General features: G+C 41.1%; 1 protein-coding gene across 11 annotated transcripts in view; it reads right to left on the reverse strand.

Annotated features, from left to right (window-relative positions):
- Positions 1-607: 607 nt before the first annotated feature.
- pum (pumilio) overlaps positions 608-25985 on the reverse strand; it is a 231356-nt gene continuing 205978 nt past the window's right edge. For all 11 annotated transcript variants that reach the window (XM_070207245.1, XM_032433662.2, XM_070207247.1 and 8 more), the window contains 5 exons: positions 15900-16319; positions 15322-15538; positions 5896-7137; positions 5266-5434; positions 608-5205 (listed from right to left, as the gene is read on the reverse strand). In XM_070207245.1, the coding sequence (XP_070063346.1) occupies positions 4701-5205; positions 5266-5434; positions 5896-7137; positions 15322-15538; positions 15900-16319 (2553 nt within the window). In that variant the 3' untranslated portion in view covers positions 608-4700. The remainder of the gene's footprint in view (positions 5206-5265; positions 5435-5895; positions 7138-15321; positions 15539-15899; positions 16320-25985) is intronic.

The raw sequence follows: 25985 nt of genomic DNA on the forward strand, positions 1-25985 counted from the left end.
TTCTACTATTTGAAATTATTTCTTGGGGGTTATTTATTGTTTATTATTTGTTAATTTTTTTTTATGTATATCTTTTTGTTATGCTTTTAGTTATAAATTTGGTTTTTATTAATTTATTTTTTATTTTAGTGAATTTTGATAATTGGTAATTTTGTTAAAATGTTCGGCCTGGAAAAAGTGCAGCTTGCCAAGGCTTATAAAAAAATATGTCCGTTTACTTACTGGCTCATATAAAAGTTGATCATTCTTGGATATATCATTATATGTATGTCATAGACAGCTAGACTGTTTATATAAAAAATGCGCTGTATAAAATGCCTCAAACTTTGCGCTGTCTTTTGCTTTTTTCATCTAGTTTTGGTTTTGTTGGAATGGTTATAGGTTAGTTTTATATATATATAAATATATATTATATATAGTATGCTATCCATTAAATGTATGCCATATTAATATGAATTTTGATTTCAGATTTGTTGTCATCGCAGCCTTCTATTGAAGCCAATTGGTTGGAACTTTAACGTGAAAAACATGAATGCGTTTAAAAATCGTGATAAAACAGAAGAACAATTGGAAGTACCAATCGAATTGTGGAATTAAAACGATTCCATTTCCGCTACATAATAAATGGTGTTCATTTTTTTTTATTTTTTCTCACAATGAAATAAGCATTAAATATAATTTGTAAAATAAACATAAGAGTTGTTGTTTCTTTTTTTTCCATTGTAATGCATAATTAAATCAAATGCTCGAAAGCTCGAATGCTATCCACGAATTTGTTAATTGTTTTTCGATTTTTGTTTTGTTTTTCTTTATATATAGACTCGTACGTAACTTGTGCCGATTGCGCGCTGTTTACAAAACTAAAGGTTCCTCGGTGTGTATGTATGTGTGTCTGTGTGTGTCTGTGTGTGTGTCTGTGTGTGTGTGTGTATGTAACTACAAAATATAATTATTTATGCTTTATAAGTATGTACGTGTATGTATAATATAAATTTATATATATATTTATATGTATAAATTATAGTTCTTACTTGACATCTGCCCTTTAGCGTTTGCCTGTCCGTCCTGCCATGCTCAACTCCTTTTGCTATCATTCTATGCTTTTTACAACAAATTACAAATGGGTTTTCCTTATTTTTTTTCAGTGTATGCTTTAGCTATGTCCTTAGCTTAGTGTACAATCTTTTGCTGTCGAAAAATTTTACAAATTTCTGCTGCTCGCATGTATAGTATATATATATATATATTATATATATATAATGTATATTTCTTTAGGATTTAGTTTAAATATGGTAATATTATTATTCAACGCCAGTTTAGTATGCACTTGTATTCGAGTGGCAAAATAAAATGTACAATTTAAAAAGTTTGTTAGTTTTGCCAGATTTGAAATTTGTTTTTGCATTTTGCGGCCGTGTCGTAGATGCTTTTCAAACTACCAGCAAAATGTTTTTGTATAAAAACCAATTTCAGACAAATCTTTTTACTTTGTGTTCTTTTTTAAACTACGCTTTGCTTAAGTCATAGGTGTTTATTTTGTTTATGCATTTTTATATAAGTTAAGTTACAATTGTTTACATTGGTTTTTTTTGCATTTTATTTGTAATTGATTTTTGTCGGTTTACTCGAAACTGTTTCACATACGTGCAAAATATTTTTACTGTAAAAACTAGCAATATATTTCTATGTATATATATAGAGTATATGTATACACATACACATATTTTTATATTCATGTAGATAGCGCGAGTTGCGTCTTAAATTTCACTGTCCTGCTGGTTCTTCTTCTTCTTTTATCTCTACACACATTTTATTTTACATATACAAATACATCGCATGTAATATGTAAGTATTTAAAATCTGCTTTAACTACAAGTCATAATCGAGTGTAATACATATATAAATATGCACATATATGCTTGCCTGTGTGCATGTGTGTGTGTATGTGTATGTGTCTGTGTTTTATATAAGAGCTTGTCTTAGGCTAACTACTACAGCTATGCAGCTTAACGCGTGTGTATGTGTGTGTGAGTGTGTGTTATACAATGCTTCTTTAACTATGCAGAACTTGAGAATCTAAATACAGAGTTTTTGTTGGATTATGAATTATGTAAATTAAAATTAATCAGTGCATTGCGCTCTGTAGACAGGCAGTTGATTAGTAAATAACTAAAGAATATAAATAATCAAATATACCCAAAAATACACAACTATAATACGAAAATTATTGATGCGCCAACGCTTGAAATGCGCTCGGAGCATATGGTTGAGTCTGAGAGGGTGAGGGTGAATGTGTGTGTGTGTGTGTGTTTGGGAGTGCGTGGTAGAGTGTATGGGTATAGTCTGAAATTTACACAAAATTACATATGCTCAATGCTGGATTTTCATATATATACAAAAACACGAGTTAAAAAAAAATGTGTTAAACAATTTTAGTTTACATTGAAAATTTTGTGTGTTTAAAGAGCAAAACCGACAAAAAAAATAAAGAAGTTTCATAAAATTATGCACAAATTAAGAATTTAAATTCGTTTCTTTCAGTATTGAATAAGGCGTCGAGAAATATTCTAAATGTATATATCCAAATGTACAAAAATTCTGACTTTTTACAACATGTTTGTGTTCTAGTGTTACATACATACAATACAAGCTTGGCAATTTACAAGTGTGTGTGCGTGTTGGTGTGTCGGTGTGTATGTGTGTGTGTAGTAGCACAACGAATGCATTTCAAGCTGCGCAGTTTATATTTCTTTAAAACAAATTAAAATACAATCAAAACACCGAGCGTCAACATGGCTGCTGCCAGTGGCTGCACAACTGTAAGCAGATAGCGAGCAAGCAGTGCAACAGTGTGGAGAACTGCTTGCAGGCACACTGCTTTCCGCACAGCAGCCTCGAGAGCTCAGCATGTGACGAGTTTTTACATAGAGAGAAATATTTATAATAATATAATTATTTATATTCATTATAAGAAAGGTGGGCTAACTAACAATGACTTAAAAGTGGATTTCGAATATATTTGCATTTATGGTATTAATTAATTTGTTATACATTTGTAGGTTCTGGTTGAGAGTGAGTTGCTTGTTAAAAAAATATATCTATATATCTTTGAAAAATCGTTTATAACTAAAAGAAACTTAAAAGAGAAATCATAAATCAGTAATCAGTTAAATCTTAGTTGCTAAACAGAAAAAAGAGTTCGTTTCGACGGCCCGAAGAAGCGCGTTTCTACAATTCTATATATATAAATACAATGCGTGTATATGTGTTGTGTGTGAGTGTGTATGTGTGTGTGGGGGGGCGCTTAAAACGAAATAATTTACAAAATACAAATATGAATGTATATATATATATATAGTATGTATATAGACATATGTATAGAGCATGCTTTAATTGCTACAATGCATGCGTTTTCTTTATATGTATATATATATATATATGTATATGTATGTGAGTGTGTGTCTTCTTTGAATTTGGGTATGTGTGTGTGTGTTTTCTTTAACAATATTTTGTTTTTGTTTACAAGCAATTTACAAACAAATGTTTGATTAAAATTAATGAGAATTTTACAAAACAGTTTTGAATTTTACAAGTGAACAAATTGACAAAAAAATTAATTTAATAATTATTACATTGTTTTACATGGTTTTAGTTTTCGTTTTTAGTTTTTTTTTGTTGGTTGTTTTTTTTTTTTTTGTACAAAATTTTACATAGCGCAAAAGCGACGTGAAATTGTTGCAAAACGCAACGCTAAAGAGTTCATAATTGTGTGTGTGTGGGTGTGCGTGAATGTGTTGGTGTGTGTGTGTGTGCTGCTGGCTTTTATATAACGAAGTTCTTTACACATATTGAATTTGTTTGCTCTTTAGCCTACATGCTACATTTAAGTTGTTCATTATGTTGTATTGTATATATTTTATAATATTTATATATATATATATTTATATGTATATGCTTGAAATGGTTGCAGTTAAATTCTATGCTTACTTTCATCATCTTCTCCTTCAATCTGTTATGTTTCGCAACGGAACGTCACGCGCTTTTGTTTAAATAATCAAATTTACAGTCGACTTGCTTAAACATTTACAAATTATTTTGTTTTTCTCTTATTTTTTTTTTTTCTTGAAAGGTTGTTACATCAAATATGTATGCAGACATGATTTACTTTTGTTTTTCCATTTTCTTTGCTCGAATTTTTCTTTCGATAGCTTTTCTTTTCACACATTTTTTGTGACGCACCATTTACAAATAAAAAAAGTGGATTGCGCAGAATTATTCGCGCACTTGTTGCTCTTATCGAGTTTGTGTTTCTCTCAGTGTATGCTTGTGTGTGTGTCAGTGTGTGTTAGTATTACGCACTTTACAAAAGCGTTTAACGATCATATTCTGTTTTTGTTACAATTGAATATACAATTTATCGATTGCTCCACAAGTTGGAGTCGATCTCCGAGACCCGGTTCTAGGGCTGAATTTAAATCATTTTTGTTTTCTTCTGTGTCTGCAGTTTAGATCTTGTTATAAATAAATTACATTAGATTTATTTGTATTATTATTAGTATTTAATATTATTATGTATATATATTTTTTTATAGTATTTATAGTAAGCATTCGCTTTGCTTTTAATGCTCTCCTCGCATTCCTTCTCCTTCATCCAATTACTAAAAACTAAAATTCGATAACGCGCCTCGCAATTCGCCGCTTTACAACACTCCATTGGCTGTTGTGGGTGGCCCGATGGGTCCGAGCCCGCCGACCACCACTGTGCCGGACGACTCAGAGCTGGCTGGCGATGTGGGCTCGGCCATCGAGATGCCGCCATTCTCCTGCACGGCACAAATGCTGGGTGATCCAACGCTGTTCGTGGTGCTGGTTGTGACAACTGCTGCGCCGGCGGTGGCCACCATCGACGTGGAGGAGGAGGGCGTGCCACTTGCTCCGGTTCCGGCTGCAGCGCCGCTGCTTGCTGTGCTTGTGGCTGCTGTGCTGGCAGCGCTGGCCGTGGCAGCTGCTATGGGATTGGTTATCTTCATGTAGTATTTCTCCAGCTTGGCGTTGATGTGCTTGCCATAGGTGTATTTGCGCAATGCGGCCATGTGGGGTCGTATCTTGGTCATCAGCTTCTTCAGCTGCGTCGGCTCCGAGACGTCAATCATCTTCTGCACCACATAGTTGGCATACTGGTCCTTCATCATGACGTGCAAGGCACTGCAGAAAGAGTGTTGGCATTCCAATTGACTGATAGGGTATTCTGTTTCGGATACTCACTTGTCATTGAACGTGCACACCTCATCGATGAGGCCAGTGCGCTCTCCGCGCGTTGCATGTGTCACACACTTCTCCACCACATTCGAGGCGAACTTGTGCTGCGATAACACGAGCACCTTGCCGCGCACACTGTTAATCAGTATCGATTTGTCCTCCTGTTTGCCGTGCTCTACAATAGACATGAGAATGGGGATCATTAATACCATCTACATTTAAAACTAAGCCAAGAAATGCAGTCGAGACCTATATAACATGGACCTATCTTAAACATATATCAGCCACAATATAATATTGTTTACAATTTGATCTCACGGTTTTTAGTTCTTAGTTTTTTTCTTTTGAAATTTAATATGCTGTCCTATAAGTCGAAAACATTAATACTAACGAAGTTCGATCTGTTTGAGTAAGCAACATGTTCGAGTTGCAACTGCATATCGAACGGTTCCAGCCGAACACATTTGAGTATCAACCAGCAGGAACGGAGTAATTGTTAGAGTATAAGAAACGGAGCCTATTCCGTAATGGTTGGATCCTTAATTCTCTAATTCTTAATTCTCTATCAAAATTTTGATTACTTAAATAAATAATACAAATGTCATCATTTGTTTGTTTTGACTTCGCTGAACTCACCTAGAACATGTTGTATGACGTAGTTGCCATATTGGTCTTGGATTAAGTTCTCGGTATGCTCGTGCAGTTCATCCAAAATGGGCTGGGTCTGCTCGGCGGTGCAGTGCTCGAGGATGCGTTGAATGACCCGGCAGCCATAGGGATGTGTGCTCAGTGAATAGACCTGACCCTTGAACGCATTGATGACAAACTGCAGGGCAACGGGGTCGACGCATTCGATGCATTTCTGTACGACATGGTTGCCATTCTGGTCCTTAACACACTTCAAAACATGTCCATCCAGCTCGTGAACGATCTCCTGTTGCTGCTCGGGCGAGATGCTCTCGAGCGCTTTCTGGATCACGCGACAGCCGTACATCTGGAGCGCCAGCTGCAGCACATGACCCTTGACCTGCATGCCCAGCGTGTTCTTTTGCTCCGGAGTACCGAACTCAAAGAACTTCTGTATGACATAGTTGCCAAAGACGTCCGTCATCAGGCTGTAGGCGGCGCCCAGTATCTCATTGAAGACCATCTGCTTCTCGGCGGCTGTGGCCCGTTCCAGTTTCTGTTGGATGAACCGCGAGCCGTGCTGATCCTGCGAGAACTCAACAATGTGATTGGTTAGATCGCGCAGCTGCAAGTTCGGATAGCGCTGATTCCTGAAATCCTCCAGCAGTCGCGATCTGCCCGGCTGTGGTGCACCGGCTGCGCCGGCAGCGGCAGCTGCCACAGCAGCTGCGGCGGCCGCCTGCCGCGAATTCGCCACGGCAGCGGCCACGGCCGCGGGCGTGCTGCCCGGCAGGGCCAGGTGATTCGAGAATAGCGAACTGTTCGAGCCAAACATATTGTTGGCCGCGGCCGCAACGGCCGCTGCCGCCGTAGCTGCCGGCAGACCCACCGCCAGCTGCTGGCGCTGGCGCGACTCGGCGCCGGGCGCCCGATTGCCGCCCATCAGGCACGACTGAGCCGTCGGCGGCGGTGTCAGCGGTGCGCCCAACGGACTGGCCGATGCATTTACCGCTGCCGCGCCCAGAGCTCCATACGCGCTCGCATTGGACATGGCGCCGGGCCACTTGGCGCGTGCTGCGGCCGCAGCAGCTGCTGCAGCGGCCTGGGCCACGCTACTGTTGACCGCATTCGCAGCGGCGGCGGCGGCGACGCTGCTTGTGGTGTAGTCCATGGCCGAGGGGCTGAAGGCGGATGTGCTGCGATCGAACGAGTCGCGACGACCGCTCAGCGAGTTTGTGTTCAATGCCAGGCCTGTTTAGAAGAGAAGCAGAAGAGAGGGAAAGACTTAAATACTGTGTAGAATATGTAAAGCAGATAGATAAAGAGAAAGTAATACAAGAGAGGAGAGAAAGAGGCTAGAGCTGGAGAGGATCTCAGTATTAAGGCTATAAGATTAGGTTCAAGCATGGAATTTATATATTTAAGCTTAACTCTGAACCAAAAGCAGATATTAAATTATACTCTATACAAAATGGATGTTCGCTGTTCATTTATAATATGTGAAATAGTCACCCAGATATATTTCAGTGTTGTAATATGTTGAAGCCCCGCCAACAGCTAAACTATTACTATCCTGTTCCTATATTAAACAACCACTAAAAAAGGCAATTGCAATGGATGGCATCAAAGCCAACGCATTTATCCAACAGCTTGTCCATTCAAAGTCTCAATTTACTAGCTGAGCAAATTCAAGTGGGTTACGAGAAAGCGACAGAGACATATATTTTACATAGAAACAGAAAGAGAGAGAACGACTTATGGCAGAGTATGCGCTATTTTGTAATTAATCGAGTTACGGCGTTCAGCTGAGGGACAGGCTAGTGTAGGGCGCTCGTAAACTTAATTGCCTACTTTTAGGGCGCAGCTGTGGCCTCTTAGTTTCAGTTTGATGCGGCTCAGTAACGAGAGAGAGGGAGAGATAGAGCTGCCCACTTACATGCTTAACTAGCGGGGAATAAGTGTAGTACTCGTAATGTCAACCATTAAGGAAGCACATATGCGCTCCAAGAGTCACATAGCAAAGCTCTAGGGATATGTAAAAGGATACTGAGAAAAGTAGGGAGGGAGACGCATGGCAAACGCTTTAAGCTCATATAACAACAGAAGCAATAGTAGAGGGTGGCAGTGGGACTTGCCGTGCTGTCGACTTGATGGATGCTGTAATATGTCACTGGCATTGATTTCCAGAGCAGAGGCGTAGAGCTAGAGGGAATGCCCAGGGGCAGAATTTATAGGCTGAGTGAAGTGAAAAAAAGTAAAAGTTTGCGCCTGCCAGAATGCAATCCCGTTTACACCCGACAACTTACAACTTGAGCCGCGACGCAGGCAACTTGCGTCCTAATGAATTCATTGCCTCTCGTCTGTTGCAGATGCCCCAAAAAGTATGCAGCAGTAAATGCTTGCGGCAAGCCATGCAACACGCAACTTTGCCAGGCGGCAACTGCGCAAATTAATTGCGCAAATTTCTATATTTTTCCCTTGACGTGGGCTTCAAAAGTTCCATAAAAATAGCAAACGGCAGCAATTGCCACCTCCTAATGAGAGGCATACGTATATATACATATATATATATATATATACATATATATATATATATTTAGCTATAAAGTTTAGCAAGTTTCGCAGTCTAAACGAAGCGCTAGAGAATTACAAAGATTATATCTCAAATGGCGTGAAAATTGCTTAAGTTTAAGAACTTGCGCTATAAAGAGTTAATCAAGCGGATATTAGAAGCTAGAAATATAATTATGTTCGTTTAACAGTATTTCCTAGCTAATTCAGTGTTGGAGAAGGTCGTAGACGTGAATTAAGTACTATAAAATGTTGTAAGTTGTGCTCATTAAAGCAAAGGTTCTATTTGTGTAAAGATTAAAATGCTGTCAGTTTAATGTAGTGTTGTAAATATATTAGTAATCGTCTCATTTTTCTTTGTGCTTCTCTTTATTTCAATACAAAATTCTAATTGCAACAACAAGAAACGAGAGTAGGAAATGTAAATTCCATAGTGTTGTCATGCAGCCAATGTTGTAAAATACAATTCTAAATAAACGACATCACCATTTGAGCGAACCGCCGACGCGTCTGGCACAAACTTTTAATTTCTGCATTTAAATTGCAACTAATTTGGCGCACTTCAGAGACGCGACTGCTAAATTCCATTTCAAATGCAGGCAATGAACATGACTAGGCAGCATACAGGGGAGGGGGGTTGGTTAAAAGGCGGGTTGGAATGGATTATGTAGTACAAACAATTTGCGTCAATGAAAGTGTCGAGTGGGCGGCCAGCAAAAGAGTCTGAACTAGGCAAGAGGTGGATGCTGGAATGAACACCTCTTTGGGTTTGGATGTTTGCCAGTCTCTGTTTATTTTATTTGCTCTGCCCCTGCCACGCCCCCCCACCCGCTGCACAGCATTCAGCGTGCTGCGTGGCAGTTGCAACAATTTAAAAGGGAATTATTCATGCAATTTGCGTGCAGAGAGAGTGCGATGGAAGAGGCAAAGACAGGCAAGTCGACTATCGGCAGTCGAAAACAGTCGTCATAATTAAGAGCGGCAACTACCTATCTTCTACAGTCGCTCCCCCCTTGGACCACAGTCCCAGCATCTAATGCTTCGGGCTATGTCTGACACGGCTCGCTGCCTTCCGCACGCCCACACTTACACACTCCCCCATCTGTCTATCCCTCTGGTGGGTTGCCTTTGCAAGGACACTTTGCCAAATGAAACTGCAGCATGCCACAACACACTCACGCCCCATACACACCGCCCCACACACACACACACACACACACACATGTGTTGGGGGGCATTAAAAAGACGGTCCCGTTTATTGCAGGCGACATTTTGTGGTTTATGCACACGTTCCACATGTGAGCAGAGACAGATGCCACCTCATAGACACGCCCACATCCACCAGATGCCGCTGCTCAGCCTAATGTAATCATTTTATGAATTATAAATGCACACACGTGTGCCGACGCACACACTCACACATAGAGGCACTCAAAAAAAGAAAACGCATTAAATAAAATGTCTTGAGTTATTTAAATGCCCGGAAACTATTGCAAGTGCGGACGACTGAGGAGCTGGCTGAGTTTGTAAACGTCCTGAAGTAGGCTATGAAAAAAGACACAAAACAGTGTTGCGCGCGAGCTATACAAAAATGTAATTAGTGTTGGAAATGAGCGCATAAAAATTGCAACAATTTACAACAGTTTGACAGCTACTCGAACGACATCTTTGTATCCCACAGAGTTCGAACAATGGAACTAAGAGTGTCCTCCACATACATCTATATAAATATAAGTAACTACGGAACACCTTCTCTAGGGAGCGGATGTACAGCTCACATATTGCAGTAGAAGGCCTTAATTCGATCTTTTTGAAGCTGACTTTTGGTCATCTATTTGTAGTGCTCTATTAATGCATATTCAAACGAGCGGAAAGAAAGTTGCTGATTTAAATCTAAATCTAGCTAGCTAAATCTCTTTAATATTTTCATCTTGTATCCTCGGCAAAGTTTAACTGACTGAAGTTTAAACGAGCACAAGGAAAGTTGCTGGTTCGAATTGTCGGCTAGTGCAGTAACTAATTGCTGCTTTGTTATCTCTTATATGTATCTCTCACATCTATTTCTCTTTTACATTTTCATCTTTTAGCCTCGGCTAAGTTTAACCGACTTAAGTGTGCCACACGTGCGTCACACCCCCTTTTCTAGCCGCCCCCGACGCCCTCCAACTGTGTACAATTCTGTGGCGCCTGACAATCAGTCAAAAATCAATTAAGTGCATTTGTCATTGCGTTCGTCTTGACATGCATTCGATCCCAGTCCCAGTCCAGTTCGAGCCCAGACCCAGCTGATTGCGAATTGTAGCTCAGCGTGTGTATCGAGCCGCTGCTCACACAGCACACACACACAGCAAACAGCACACGTATCACAAACACACACACTCTTGCACACACATGCTGCAGCACAACTCAATTGCAATTAGCACTAAGGCAAGTGACTACTCGCTTCTCAATTTGATAGCCTCCTCTTCTCCCTGCCCCCACAGCATCCTCTTACGAAATGGCAGGCTCGTTTGCTGGGTAACCACACGGCCCCGCTCTTCGCCTTGTACCCCGCACATATCCTTCACTCATTAGCGTAGTGCTGCAATCGATGCGCCAAGACAGCAATTGTAAGCCTCATAGCCAAGTCACGAGTCACAGGCAAAGATACGAGCATGGGTTTGGCATTCGCCCCCCCCCCCTCCCACCCTACCGCAAGCCACCCCCTCCCAACACACACACAAACACCCTTAAGACCTAAAGCCTCGTTCCGCTGCCTCGACTCCTAGCCTGCGTGCAATGTCAAAAAGCTTTTTAATGGAGATTATATTGTTTTAAGTGGCTGCGCAGCGGCTCTCCGCCCAGTCCAACCCCTTTGCCCAGCTTGGCAGTCACCCTCTTGAGCCTGAGCCCAGACAAACTGCAATTACAAACGTTAATGCGCACACACATGATGGAGCGGAGGGGATAGAAGCTTGACTTTGCAACCGCCAAACCATTTGGCCGTGCCTTGCAACAATGAGGAGGGAGTTGTCGGAAGGGCTTTCCCGAGCTGACTTTGGGTTCGCCTTTGCCTCTTTGCATTTGCCTGGCATCCTGGCCATGCCCACAAATTATTATGTACACCTTTCACATGTTGGCAACATGTGATTGCATTTGGGGGAAAGTGAAAGCCAGCAACAAAAACAACAACAACAATAACAAAAGAGACAAAGCCAATGCCAAAACCACTTTACGTAAACTCTCGCTTGCATGCTCCTTCCCGCTCTCCGCCTACCCTCCCTCCCTCTCTTTTACCCACTCTCCTGTGTTGCATAGGACGCACATTGGTGCAGCTGGTGTTGTTGTTATTGTTATCCTGGCTGCTGCTGGCTTTTGTGCAAATGAATTCGTTTATTTTGTAAAATGTCAATTGCTGTTGGGCCACAGACGAGCTGCAGCAGCATCTGGAATTGCGTAGAGCGCGGGTGGTCGAGAAGGAGGGAGCGAGGAGCAAGGCAGCAATGGCAGCTTGTGAATGATTTTGTGCCATACGCAGCAGCAGCAGCAGCAGCAGCAGCAACAGCAGCAACTTGTTTGACACTTGCCGCAAAGGCGAACAGCTACTGTATTTGGCAGTGCGATAGGTAGGGAGAGAGACAGAGGGAGGGGTAGTCTAGGCAAGTGCTGCACTTTGCGTTTAATGAAATTCCCAATGACGTGTACAACATGGCGTATGCGTAACGCTGTTATGTAAGTGACACGCTCCTAACACAATTGGATGACACAAGCATTAGTTTAAGTAAATGCAATTTAGCAGAGTATTATAAATAATAAAGCATGCAGATCAGCTAAATATATAGGAAAATAGTTAGTCTCAAATGAATGGTGATCAACGCAAAGCCCAAAAAAAGGAATACTGGGAAGCTAAAGCTTAAACAGAAGCTACGCCTCTGATCTGAAACTGGGCACTAAGAAGACATGGAATAGTTGAAAAATGGGCGTCAAAGTTTATACGAAAACCATCAACAAAACTGTTATCAATTGCCTGCGCGACTTAAAAATTCTTAAATTTGGACTAGCAAGCTAAAAGTTGGTGGTTCAAACTTCACACATTTTTAATTGTTATATTTGTTTGTTTAATTTGCGTTTACTGATTATAGATGATCGCAGGGTATTCTTTGAGTATGTATATGGTTGAGATTTACTTAGCTGCAAGCCAAGATTTAGAAGGGGAATTTCTCTAAGTTACCAAGAGACCAATTATTAGAGACAGGAGCAACAAAATATTATTATTTATAAATTACCTAAAACCACTACAGGTCGCACAACTATATTTCAATGCCTATTCATCTCGACCAAGTTTATATGCATATACTGGATGACAAAAATTATAATGCCCATTTGCCTGCATATTACAGGGTATATCGCATGCATAATAAGTGAGAATTGTAGTCATACGTCAAGGGAGATGCGTCAGCGAAACACGTAAGCGCAAAAAAGAAGAACATTTCGAGAAAAAATGAGGAAAATTCCTCATTAAACGTCCTGCATGAAGGAAAATTAATTAACGAAATAATGCGAAAGTTGAGCCATTAACTGGTTAAGTGAATTAACGATGGAAAATGTCGAAAATGTGTTTGCGGCAAACGGGGAATTGAGAAATGGAAATTGAAATTCAAAATGGAGTTTTAATTTTCGCCCGTTCATTAAGCAGCATTCCGCGTGGCCAAATTGATTTCTCCTTCGACTCGTAACGCGCTCGCTTCGCTCGTAGCCAATAATTCAATAAACGCTTAAATGCCGCAACTCTCAAGTTTGTGCAACACATATATCGTCGAGCTGAATTTTCGGGCGCCACAATGCCGGGTAACATTATCCGGCTGAGTAAAAACTATTTTACAGCTGGAAAATTATAACTTTTCATTGCCTTCGCCGCGCAACATTTTCAGCAGCTTTGGTATAATAGAAAATGCCAGGGGAGAGTCGGAACGAGGTTGTGGTTAATTACAGCGCCTGCAGACAGTCACAAAATGGTTTGCTTAAAAGCAATAGGGGTGGTGGGTGTTGGGTGGGGGGTGGGGGGTGACGGGTGTCTATGACTTTACAAGTAAACTCCTGCGAAAGTGTAAACTTTCATTGCCTGGCTGCCGTTATTAATTATAATTTGAAATTCTATAAATTTACAACAATTGCCAGCAACAGCAGCAACAACAACAAAAACAACAAACACAAATACAGCTTTTTGCAGAGGCCGTCAACTTTTTGCGTTGCCAAGTTTCGAGCTTCTGGTTACCAAGCCACACCCCCTCCCGCCCAACAACAACAGACCCAATTCCTTTAGCTCATATTGCAAATGTTATTTTTGAGCACAAAAACTAAACGGAAAATACACTCAACACTTCACACACACACACACACACGGACACGAATTCAGACACACACACGCACACTCACACATATATATATATATTTATATATATATGCATGCAAGAGTGTTGCGTTTATGCGCTGTTAGATTACATGAATTCGGAATACATAAACAAAGTTACTTCCAAAAAATAGCAAGATTACGCGTTAGTTTAAAGTGCTCGATTGGGGTGATACCCTGCACCCTAACTGGACTAGCTTGACTGGCTTGATTTTAAAAGGTTAGAAGAGAGAGGGGAGAGGGAGTGCACATATCGATAAACGACAACAATATGCAAAATGGGATTTGTTTAATTGTGCAATCAGCCTAAACACAATATTCGCCCGCATAAACGAATGTTTTGTATAATTTGTAAAGTAAAAATGTTCTTTTTTGGCGCTTTACGGTCAAGTCGTGCATGATTCAGTTGAGGGCTGACAGAGTTTGTTGCATGGCAAGGATAACACAAATGTTGTTGCAGCTCCAGTTGTTGTTTTTGTTGTTGCAGCATTTGTGCAATAATAACATTTTGCGTGCTTGCATGCAATTGCTTTCAGTCTGTTTTCTTTTTCTGTTATTGTTTTTGCCTTCACTTTTTTTTTTTTTTTAGTGTGCATTAGATATTTATGAAAAGCAAGAAAATCTACTGACAAAACCAGTTGGCGTTTCGCTAATTTGGCCTGTTCTTCATGCCCTGTAAAGCAGGCGATACTAAAGCTTGTAGGTATGCGGATCATTAATTACAGTTAAGTAGTGCTTAGGATAGGTGAAAGGTACTATAAATAGTCAGGCCAAGTATACGTATTAACAATTAATTATCAATTAATTTGAATAGATTAGTCCGAGATTCGAACGGGAATGTTTCACTTTAATAGCATTTAATATTTAAATATAAAATAATTGTTTTATAGTGTTGTAAAGTGCTCTTAAAAGCTCACGCCTCTGAGCCGTTTCTTAAGATTTACCCCAAAACCCTTTACAATATAATTTTATAAACTAGACAATCGAAAGAGTTATCCTCTCTATCCTTAACCCTTTTTTCACTTTATCAGTTTTCTTGCAACACAACTAATATGCCTCCCATTATTAAGTGTAGCGCACACGAAGACACGCAAAATAATAGAAATGAAATTTGAAATTTTAAATTGCATTATATTGTTATGGCATGAATAATATGCTGACAAGTTGTAATAGCGCCCCAAGCCAGAAATGCGTCAAGTGAAAGTCTAGCTCAACGTTCCGTTATAATTGCTATATACATATAAATAAAATATAGTATGTATATTGGATGGGTTGGTGTTTTCTTTATATGTATATCTACTGTACTCGGCGAGCTGTGGCTTATGTTATCGAATATTAGATAGTTAAATGGCCAGAGACCAGTGTGGGTTAATGCCTAGATATACATATCTATTTAAATTTATATATACATAACATTTACAAATGGGGCCTTTGTGAGTTGGATTTGGATCTGAGTTGGATGGATAATGGCTTACCTCCGACACTGGAACCGTTCTGCTGTGAGTAGAGATTCTGTTGGGCCGTCTGTGGCTGTGGTTGATACAGTTGTGGCCCCTGGGGCGGCGGCGGACCGGCACGTGCTGCGCCCGGTGGCACCGCCAGTACGGGGGCGGGGCTGACCAGACGCATGGGCGTGCCGGTGCGTGGTCCCATCACAAGCGAGCCGCTCTGATCGAAGAAGGCCGGTATGACCTTGAGGAGTTCAACGATTTCGATTTTTATACAGTTTTTTTTACAGGGTTAGCATTTGATTTTTTTGGTTTTTGTATTTTGAGGTTATGAAGCATTTGTTTTTGATGTAGAAAAAGAAAAGAAGAGAGAAAAATACGTTTTAGGTCAAGTCGTAGGTTAACTATACAAATATATTTATATATGGATATGTAAATGTAAATGTATTTATATATATATATATATATTGAACGTAAAATGCGTTAAATGTGTGCAAACAATTTACACGGAATTTTACAATTTCCCCCCCCCCCCCCCCCCTGCCACATATATATGTACAATTGATGTCTGCATTTAAGCCCCTGCCCCGAATTGTGTGGCTCACCTGATACGGCTGATTCTCGGCGCCCTGCTGCGAGGGCGTCAGGGGACGGCGGGGCTGTGTGCCCTGCTGTGGTATCAGATTCGGATACATGCCCCACGGTGCGGCAACGCCATAATATGGGGCCATTTGAGCGGCAGAAATCATGCTCAGATACGGCGTCGCCTCCTGTCCGGGATTGATGACATACGGGGCCGCCTGCTGTGCTGCATATGCCGCATTCTGTTGCGCCTGTTGGGCGGCCAAAAACTGTTGCGACGCAGCCGCCATTTGCATCTGTTGCTGCTGCTGTTGCTGCGAGGCCTGCATTGAGCCATTGGGTGCGCCAGGTGGTGCTCCGCCGGCTGCGGCCGCTGCACTTGCTGCCGATGTGGCCGCAGCGGCCGCAGCAGCTAGACCCGGATTCTGTGAGCGAAAAAGTTGCTGCAAGCGAGAGATAGAGCGGGATAGAGTAAGAGAGATTGATATTATTAGTTAATCGGTCTAGTCTTTTGTAAGAGATGTTTATTTAATTGGGGTAATGCTGTAAGTACTAAAAAATGCAAAGAAAGACATCTTCGATTCCAAATTTATATGTGTAATAAAAATATATATTTTATCAGTGTAAGCAATGTCAAGGAAGAGATCTTCAATTCCAAATGTATTTTATATTTTATATAAAAAATGTTATATATAATAAAACTAGATTTTTAATCAGTGTAAACAATTGCATTATTGACTTTCGGTTTTGAATCTGCACCAGCTGCAATTCATTTCAAATTATATTTGAGTTATCTTTAAGCTGTTTTTTAGTCTAGTTGCACTTAATTAACTTTCAGAGTTTATGTTTGAGTTCCCCTGAGTAGCAATTGCTTCACTTCTGAAACTAGTTCATTAACTTTAATTAAATTTCCTTGGTCACTTTCAGGCAACCTGCAATAAAAGTCTGAAAAATGTCTCACATTTTCCGACTTTTCATGACAACTTAAAGATTCGAGTTGTATCTTCTTTCAGTTGTCCTTGTGCTACGAGTCATGTAATCTTTTCAAACGCTGTTTTCACCCACATACAGAGTCCCCCAATGCCAATTGGGTTTATTTTCCAAGCGAATCTGTGTCGCATAATAAGATGACGCAACAGTCGTGTCATATTGCATTTTCTCGTATATATGTCTAACAGGTCCTTTAATAACCAAGCCGTTGCGAGGCAGCCGCTGTTCGTGTTGTTCTAGCAGTGGAAACATGATCAAGTGTTCTCAATTGGAAAATTAAATCAAATCCAATCAAATCAGCATGTGATATCCACTCGCAGCTCACACTGGGGAAGCAGGAAAAACAGAATACCTTTATATGCCGAGTGTGCAGGAAAAGTTGGGCAGAGGGGAAAAAAAACAACAACATGGCAACGCATGAGTGAATGCTTTTCTCTTTTTTTTCACTCTTTTTATCATGCAATATCTGCTGCAGTGTTGTCATATCATTGCCAACAAGACCCACTCGTAGCTCGAGAAGAGGCATAGAAATAGCTGTGCGTAAAAGGTGGAAAAAAGTGTGGCACTTGTGTGAGTGTGTGCCTGTGTGTGTGTGTGACTTACAGCGTGGTTTTCAGTTGCTTTAAGTGGCGCAATTTAAAATTGGGGCAGCAGTTGCAACTAATGAAAAGCCACTTGACAAGCTAGCATGCCCAATTGCAGACGGCACTTGAAATCGAAAAAAATATCGAAACTCTTTGTGCAACAAAACTGTGATGGCAAAGCGCTTTAAATAGCTCCAAAGCGTAGACTGTACCTAAAAAAAAGAAGAAGCAGTTAAGCTTTAGCAGGCCAAGAGCTACTTGAACTAAGGCATTCAAGGGACTCGGTACAAGAGATGTGTAAAACTAATTTGGTTTAAAAATTCATAAGCTCAATTTTAACGTTTGGCCGTTTGGCATTGCAACTACCTTTTGATGTGTTCGGCCGTAACCTCACAAAGTGCCTTTTTTTTTGTTTTAGTATCTTCCATTGGGGAGTTCTCTGTCAATTGCGAGTATTGAAGTAAAACAAAAGTACACAGAGTGTGGCAACAATTTGTTTTAGGCAACAGAAGTGGGAAGCAGCTGCTGTGGGCAGCAGCGAAATGAGCAATCAGAAGCGGGAGAAACGAGGAATCGATGTGAATTATTGATGAATGGCGCAGTGGCAGTCGCAGAATAAAAACGGAAACGAAACTGAAATAATAATACACAGGCACACACTCGCAACATATGAACATACAGACACACACGCACACTTGAGCACGCAGCGATAAAAAGGCAAATATCATGCTGCATACTTTGAGGCGCGTGATGCGAAACTCTCCTTCCTGGCATAAAATAATAATCAGCCAGCAAATAAACGCTGAAATCTGAACCTTGCCTCGTCCGCTACCCTACCCCTCCCCTCATTCTTCCGCACACGCCAGCACTTTGACGCCGTTATTAAAAGCGAAATTGCAAATACACGACAAAAACAAAAGGAAGAAAAAGCAAAGAGGAAGATATTCACAAGGAAAAGTCAAGAAAAATTATTATAAAATTTCAGGGGAATTGTTTTTGATTCTAGGGTTGCCAAGTTACGCAAGCTGGCAGCACTCTGGCAACGCCATCTGTAGCTCGCTCTGGCACAGTGTGACCAGTTACACAATCTCTGATTATGTGCAGCACTGTCTACAGTCCTTTCATCCCAACCCTCTCTCTCTCCCTCCCTTTTTCTTTCTCTCTCTGTCCCTCTCTCTTGCTCTTGTGATTTATGCAAATGGTCGTCCAGTGTGTAATTTACAATGCACAAGCACATCACAAAACGCATCAACTTTATCGGGTTGCGAGCGCATTATGTGGCCTATATATTAGTAAAGCCATACAGTGTCGCCCATATAATTAGGCATACTTCTGTTTTCATCAAGCCCCGCATAATGATAAAATTAATTTTTTATATTGTATAAAGGTAATATATAAATATATATCAATATTTAGGATACTTTTTATTGAAGACAATATCTAATTACATGGCCAGCACTGTAGCACAAAACAGCGATACTTCATTATTCATCAGTTGATTTATATTTATATAGTTGAAGCGTGTCCCTGTTTGGTTAGTTAGCTTTTGCGCACTGAAAGTGCTGTTAATTCTGGCCAGAGAAGTATCAACAAGTTTCTCGCTGCTCGTTTGCGTGGCTTTTGCTTTGCATGCCCTTGTAATTTGTGAGCGAACCCCTCCTGCTACCTGCCTCTGGGCTGGACATTTTTTTCTTTCTATATTTTTTATTTCATTTCATTTGCGCATTACATTACATTTGCCCAGGTCCCGACTTAATAAGCTCCCAGGTGTACAATTTTGAGCGAGTCGCTCGACTCGTAATGGAAATTATAGCTGATGTCATACACAGGGGAAACAATTCCACCCGCCCGCACGCCTCCTCGCTGTGTTGAGTGAAAGTGAGTCAACTACCCGCAGCCTGCCACGCCCACTGCAACCCTTAGCATTTGCTACCCGCGTTTACTTGTTGCAAGTGGGTCGTCGCATAACAACAACAACAAACAACTTTGGAGTCTCTTAATGTTGTTTTTCCACTATTTGCCTGAGTGGATTAGTTTAAGTTGTTGTTGTTGTCCGAGGAGCAGCAGGTGGCGTTTGCCCAACTGCTAGTTGATTTATAATTATGGCACAGGGAGAGCACGACTACAATGAAAACAACTCCAACTTGAATAACTAGCTACAACTACAAATGCGATTTCCATTGCCATTTCCATTTCCATTTCCCTTTCAAGTTTCAAGTGTGCTACAAAAAGTTCTTGCGCCGCATTTCATTGCATTCCTCCTTTTGGCTAATTGACACAGTTCTTATGCGTATTTAAATTTGAATGTCAGTTCGAGATTATATTTTAATTACGCTTATTAAATCTTTGTTGCTTGACTGATTGAATTTGAGTACTTCAGAGTTTTCAATTAACATCAATCGATGTGTACCCTGTAAATAACATAAATGTGAGCGTGTTTGAACTAGGCACAACGGAGCGAGAAGCGGGTTTCGGCGAGAAGTTAGGAACCGCCTTTCGCCTTATTCTTTCCAGTTAAGCTTACTTCATAATACTTTTGAACAAATTTAAAACTAATTGAAATGTGAGTTAATAAAAGCCTTAACATAATTTCGACCAATTTAGAGACACACACTCACACACATAGCCTCACTTGAATCGAACGAAATGCTGTCAGCGCAATTTGTGAACCATTTTGGGTTCAGGGATTGACAACACACGAAATTTTTTATTTAACAATATAAAAAATATGCTTCAACAAATTGCGTGATTTTTCGGTTGTTCGCTGCAGGTGTGCCATATGTCATTGTACATGGGGGCGTGGCATGGGAAATTTAATTGAATTTCTGGCACAAAGTAATGCAATCAGCTGCGTCAAACGTTGCCTGAAATACGTCCTCTCTGCGCCCCTCTCTCTTACTGCGTGGGTAGTTGTGGCATTTAAAAAGCTATTCTAGCGAAATAAAACACACATGTACCCAAAGAGTGAGAGCGGGGGAGGGCGTGGCAGTAAGTGGGAGAACGTGCCAGCTAATTGACTTTCTAATAGTTTAACAAATAGTTTGCTGTGAGAATTTGCTGAGAGTCATGTCGAGACAATCGAAAGTTTTTTTAAGCGGCGCGCACACAAATCTTAGCGCAGAAAAGTTTTTCCCAACTTGCCTTCAAATTTTTTTTGGCGCCAACTTCTTGCCTAACTCCTCCCCCCGCCCCGCACCACACTTGTAACTTGTCTGTTACGGCAAATAGTTTTAATGGGCGGCGGTTTTTAACGGCAACTTTGTCCGGAATCTGCGTGAAGACACAGTCCAATTAGTCAGAGAGAAGGGGGGAGTTACGTGTAGAGCCTTCTCTCTCTCTCTCTCTCTCTCTCTCTGCGACTGGGCAATTTGCAAGCCAATTAAATTTGACTGCTTTTTGGCGCGCAATGTTTTTGTGTACAAAAACACTTTTAAGCTGTGCCACGCCTACCATACAACGCCCACCGCCCAACCCCAACTGAATATTGCGCGTTACTTTGTAATTTCGTGATTGCGCATTTATGGCTTCATTTTGAGCACTTTTATGTGCCGCCCGCCCTGACTCACATCAGGAGGGGCAGTCTTTTTTCTGCTCTTTTGCAAGCAGAGGAGGTGGACGGCATCCAAGGGGGAACAGCAGCTTTTCCGGGTAATTTGCAGCGTCCTTTGAACCTGCGCTTATCGGACTCTCAGCTCAGACCCACAGCGTTGGCAATATTTTACTTAAATGTCCTGTTCATGTAAATGTTGTGGTTCCTCCTCTCTTCCCCTCACTCTCGCACTCGCTCTCTCTCTCTATCTCATTGTGACTTGTCTGTCTTGCCTTGACTGTCTACCTGCCTTCCTACTTTAATTTCTATAGTCCATATATCAAATGGGTATTTACATATTCACACACACACACACACATGCTCGCACACTCAGAACAGGAGCGTGAAATTAAGGTCATATTTACCCAACGCTCTCAATGCTCTCCATTTCTTTGTCTGTCTCAACACTCATTAAATAAGTCAACAAACGCAGCGGGCAAACAATAAACCAAATGTAAGAAAGCGAGAAAAAAAGACAGCGTAATTTCATTAAGAAAATTAAATTAAATATGAGAAACACGCGAGACGAGGAAATTGGCACTCGGTATTCCACTTGGGAAGAGAGGCCTATTCAGATGTAACTGCGAAAAACGCTGTGAATGGATCATTAAACTTTGAAAAGTCACCTTTAACAATTAACTGAGAACTAGTTCCTTAAAATAATGCGTAGTCTTTTGTCTTTCATTGGCGTTTTGTGACTCCTAGATATCTGGTAATTTAAAATATGTTACGCTTGTAATTTTGGGTTCCTGTTTTAGTGTATAGTTTAAAGCTAGTGAATTAGTTAGCTGCAGTTGGTATAGACTTTTATGACCCTTAAGTCTTGATCTTTTAAAGTAGTTCACAGGAGATAGTTTTGACTCATAAGACTCTTTAGTTCTTTCACTAAGTTGACAAGTAAATGATTAAAGGCCTGTTAACTAGTACCCTGAAGTTTGTATAGAGTAGTTTTGACACTTTCGCCTTTTGACTAGTTTACGATGACTTTAAATAATTTGCAGTATATGGTACCTGTAACTGATTAGTTACTGTTAGACTCTTAATTCCTGCTCATCTGAGCTGGTTCAGTAGTTATTTAGTCCATGTAGCTGCTTTCAGGAACTCACTTTACAATTTGTGCGTTGCTTTTGTCTTTTTAGCTGGGTTTTAGCTTTTATTTTCTTCAATTTCTCTGAGTATCATTTTCCCAGCTGCGCAATAGCAACTCATTCAATCGGCAAACTGTGGACGGGGCTTTCAGTCGCTGCCGCAGCTCCGGTTAGTTCAGTTAGCCATCCTTTGGAGCACTTAGCCAAGTTTGGAGTGGCCACTCGCCGGTGACTCGGCAACTACTTCAACTGTGCTTTAATTAAATATCAATTACGCAGCCAGGCTAAACTCTCCGCTACCAGCTGAAAAGCAATCAATTAAGTATGCTTAGTTGTGTCCACTCAGCAAGCACAACCCCTCCTACTGCACCCTCCATTCCAACTGGCGGACCGCTGTCTATCAATTGGAATACAAAAAATGCGAGAGTGCAGTGCAAATATTTATAGTCGGCGCCAAGGCGCAGGTAAATTGAATGTGCTAGAGCCCAGTCGCCCAACTCAACCACATCCCCTCGTCAACAGCTCCCCCTTCGAAGCTATCCGTTAATGAACGACACATGGCGACGGCAAACAGTGGACAGCGGCGGGGGTGGCGGGGCGGGGTGTTACACAAACGACTTGTAAACAAAATTAATGCCACAGAACAACAAACATTAGCGCACTTTTCGTGCCGCATTGCGTGGCTCATTAGGCGTGGCTCCAAAGGCCAGCCAAAGACAGAATTTCGGAGGAGGAGCGAGCTGTGAACCACGGAACCAGCGAACCACTGAACCAGGGAACCACGGAACCAGCGAACCACCATTCGCCACGTTTGGCACGCGGCAATCGCTGCTGTGTTGGGCGAGCATTAAACCGAATTACCGAATTACTAATGACCGCACGCGTGTGCTTTTGATGCCTACTTTTAGGCGCTGCCACGTTCACTTGTACGCACACACACATACACGCATAGCGGTCAGCTTTCTTTAATTTGAGTTCGAGTTTGGGATTTACTTTGCCTGCTTTATGGCTCTTAGTGCGTGATGGCTGTTTGAATATTGCGTTTTTATTCAACTAATGTGGCACACGCTGAAGAGAGGTAGAGAAAGAGAGAGCGAGAGAGAGAGAGAGATATATAGAGAGAATGAGCTGCAGTTGTGGCTTGCATTTAATTTGTGTAGTTTGAAGTTTGCAGTTTCTATTTATGCCTCAACTTTGCCACATATTTCATAGCTTCGGCGCCATTTGGTTCTCACTCGGAACTTTTTTACAACTCGCTGACAAAGTCATGTATTTTACAGTCTTTCGCATTTTACTGCACATAACTCGTAAACTTAATGCAGACAAAATGATGGCAGCGGCAATGGTAAACACGCATTTTTCACATCATTTTTTTATTTTTATTTTGAAGCTAACTTTCAGGTGAAAAATAAGGTATTGGGTCAAGAGGAAAGTATTTTCAATGAAACGAAATATGGGAGAGTTTTAAGGCCAAAATCAAATAGCACACACTGCTTACAAGCAGATCAAATTCAAGCAGTTCAGCCAGATGAACGAGGAAGTCGCTGGTTCGAGCCCCACAACAAATTGAATAACAAAAGTAAAACTAAACATCTAGTGAACTTAATAATTTAAAGGGAAACAGCTAGTTGATTTTATTATAAATGGGTTCGTTAATAAAGCTTTTAGCTAATTGCCATTTTAATATCTCTATTTGTAGAGTGTAATTAAATTTTCATAAATTACGGAACTAGTTCACTTTAAATATACATGCAATTTCTTGCCATACTTAATTAGCTAACCAAATGGTCAACCAGCAGCAGCTGCAATTAGACGGCAATTCACCCGTTTGGCGGGCAATTTAAAAGCCACTCGCACTAAACAAGGCAACTAGACGAGGTTACGGGTGGGTGGGTTGCGGGTAGAGCCACACTGTCGCACCCATACACGAGCAGGCGCTGTAGAGTATACGTATGTGGGCTTAATTTTATTTTTTGTTTTGTTGCCTGGCTTTGGCCAAGGAAACCCACTAAACGACAAAAGACGACGCGTCGCAGAGACAAAGTGCTGGCAAATGGCAGGCGAGTTGCACAGTCACAGTTGCCACTTTTATATGCCACTTATTATGTAGTAGAAGCACACACACACACACACACACACACTAACGCGTGCGATTTGCAATCTAAATAGCCATGCATTAAAAATGTATGTGCGGCGAGCCAGGCAAAAACTGTTGCCTACTTTTGCGAGCGCGCGCACACACAAGCAGAGGCCTGGCCACGCGGGGCGACCAAATGTTGACAACCAAAGGAAACCTCTGTCGGCTGCGCCTGCCGCCTGTCGCCTGTCGCTTGTTGTTGCCGTTGAGGAAATCAGGCTATCGATTTTTGGCAAGCTTTGCGCATTTGCTGCTGTTTGTTTAGCACTAAGCACACACACCCACACACACACAAGTGCGCACACACACAGCGGGGCACGTTAAAAAAAAGCACATAAAATGTTGTAGGCAGCTGCCATGTCCTTGGCACAAGGACCTTCTTAAAGCGCCGAGCGCACAGTTGGCCAAATTGAAAACTGTCAACGTGCTCGGCATCGAGGGCCTTATATGCAAATGTCCGTGCGCGCCTGTCACTCAAATGCCTGACAGCCTGTCTCAGGATATCTGAGGCATGGTCCGAGTATTTAATTTACGAAGAGTAACTAATTTGTGAGCAATTAGTGCGCGCACACAAACAAATATAGAGGTAGGGGGGCGGGGGGAGGAGGAGGAGGAGGAGGTGAATTGCAACTGAATTTGAAATGAATAATTTCAGGCAATTTGAAAACTTAATTAGGCCGACAATTGAAATTGATAACAGCCATAGAATTGTCAAATCAACTGAATAAATTGTCAATTAACCAAGTTACAAGGCGGGTTGGGCTAATAACAATTAACAAGTGCCAGCACAAAGGGGGGTGGGTAAAGGTAAGGTAATTATTGTAAGGCAGTCTCAAATGCCAAGCTCAGGTACTTGCAGCAGGTGGGAGACATTGGCATTGTTTCGCAGAGAAATAATCCAATTGGAAGCAATGCGATTTATGTTCATAGCTAATTGCGAAAACCAAACATTAAATGTATTAATACTTGCATATTGTTCATAATAGTTAATTCAATAGTAGGCATAGACAAGTGAGCTGCAACATGGAAGAAGCTCAAAATGCCAGATTCTTTGCCCCAGCTCTTTTCATCGGATAGATTTTCTATAAGCTGCATGCATCATCAATTACAATTCCGGCTATATACATATATATCCTCAAGTATGCATTTCCACAGAGTGGTTCTTTACTGTTTGATCGCCAATTACCCGGGCTGCGGGCTGCGCCCCGCCCCCTGCACACGCAGAGCAATCAAATCAAACAAATTGTTGACTAAATTCCAGAGAAATAAATAAATAAAAAGCAGCCCAGAACATTAAATCAAGCACACGCACATTTGGCTACTGCCCCTCCTAACTACCAGCTCTACCACCCCCCTCTTCTTTTACTAACAGCAGCTGAAATTACCATAGCTAAATGCAAAGCAGGCGCTGTGTGTGTGTGTGGAGTGGGCGTGGCATCAGCGACACCAACTAAATAGCCACACAAACACTCGTAAAAAAATAAATAAGTATATAAATAGATTCGTGCATATACGTGTGAGAGTCAATATATATAAAAAAAAGTTGCCTAGTTGCTAAATAAATAAATGTTAAAATATGCAACAACAATAAATATAACAAAAACAAGAACAATTGCTGCCTGCAAGTGAGTGTGTTGAAATTTGGTCATAAATCACATTTTTAGCGGGCCAAGCAAAAGTTTCGCGTGACAAAAATCAACTAATGTGGTTAATAAAATGCC

Source organism: Drosophila virilis, chromosome 2, assembly GCF_030788295.1.
Source record: "Drosophila virilis strain 15010-1051.87 chromosome 2, Dvir_AGI_RSII-ME, whole genome shotgun sequence".
NCBI classification, from domain to species: Eukaryota; Metazoa; Arthropoda; class Insecta; order Diptera; family Drosophilidae; genus Drosophila; species Drosophila virilis.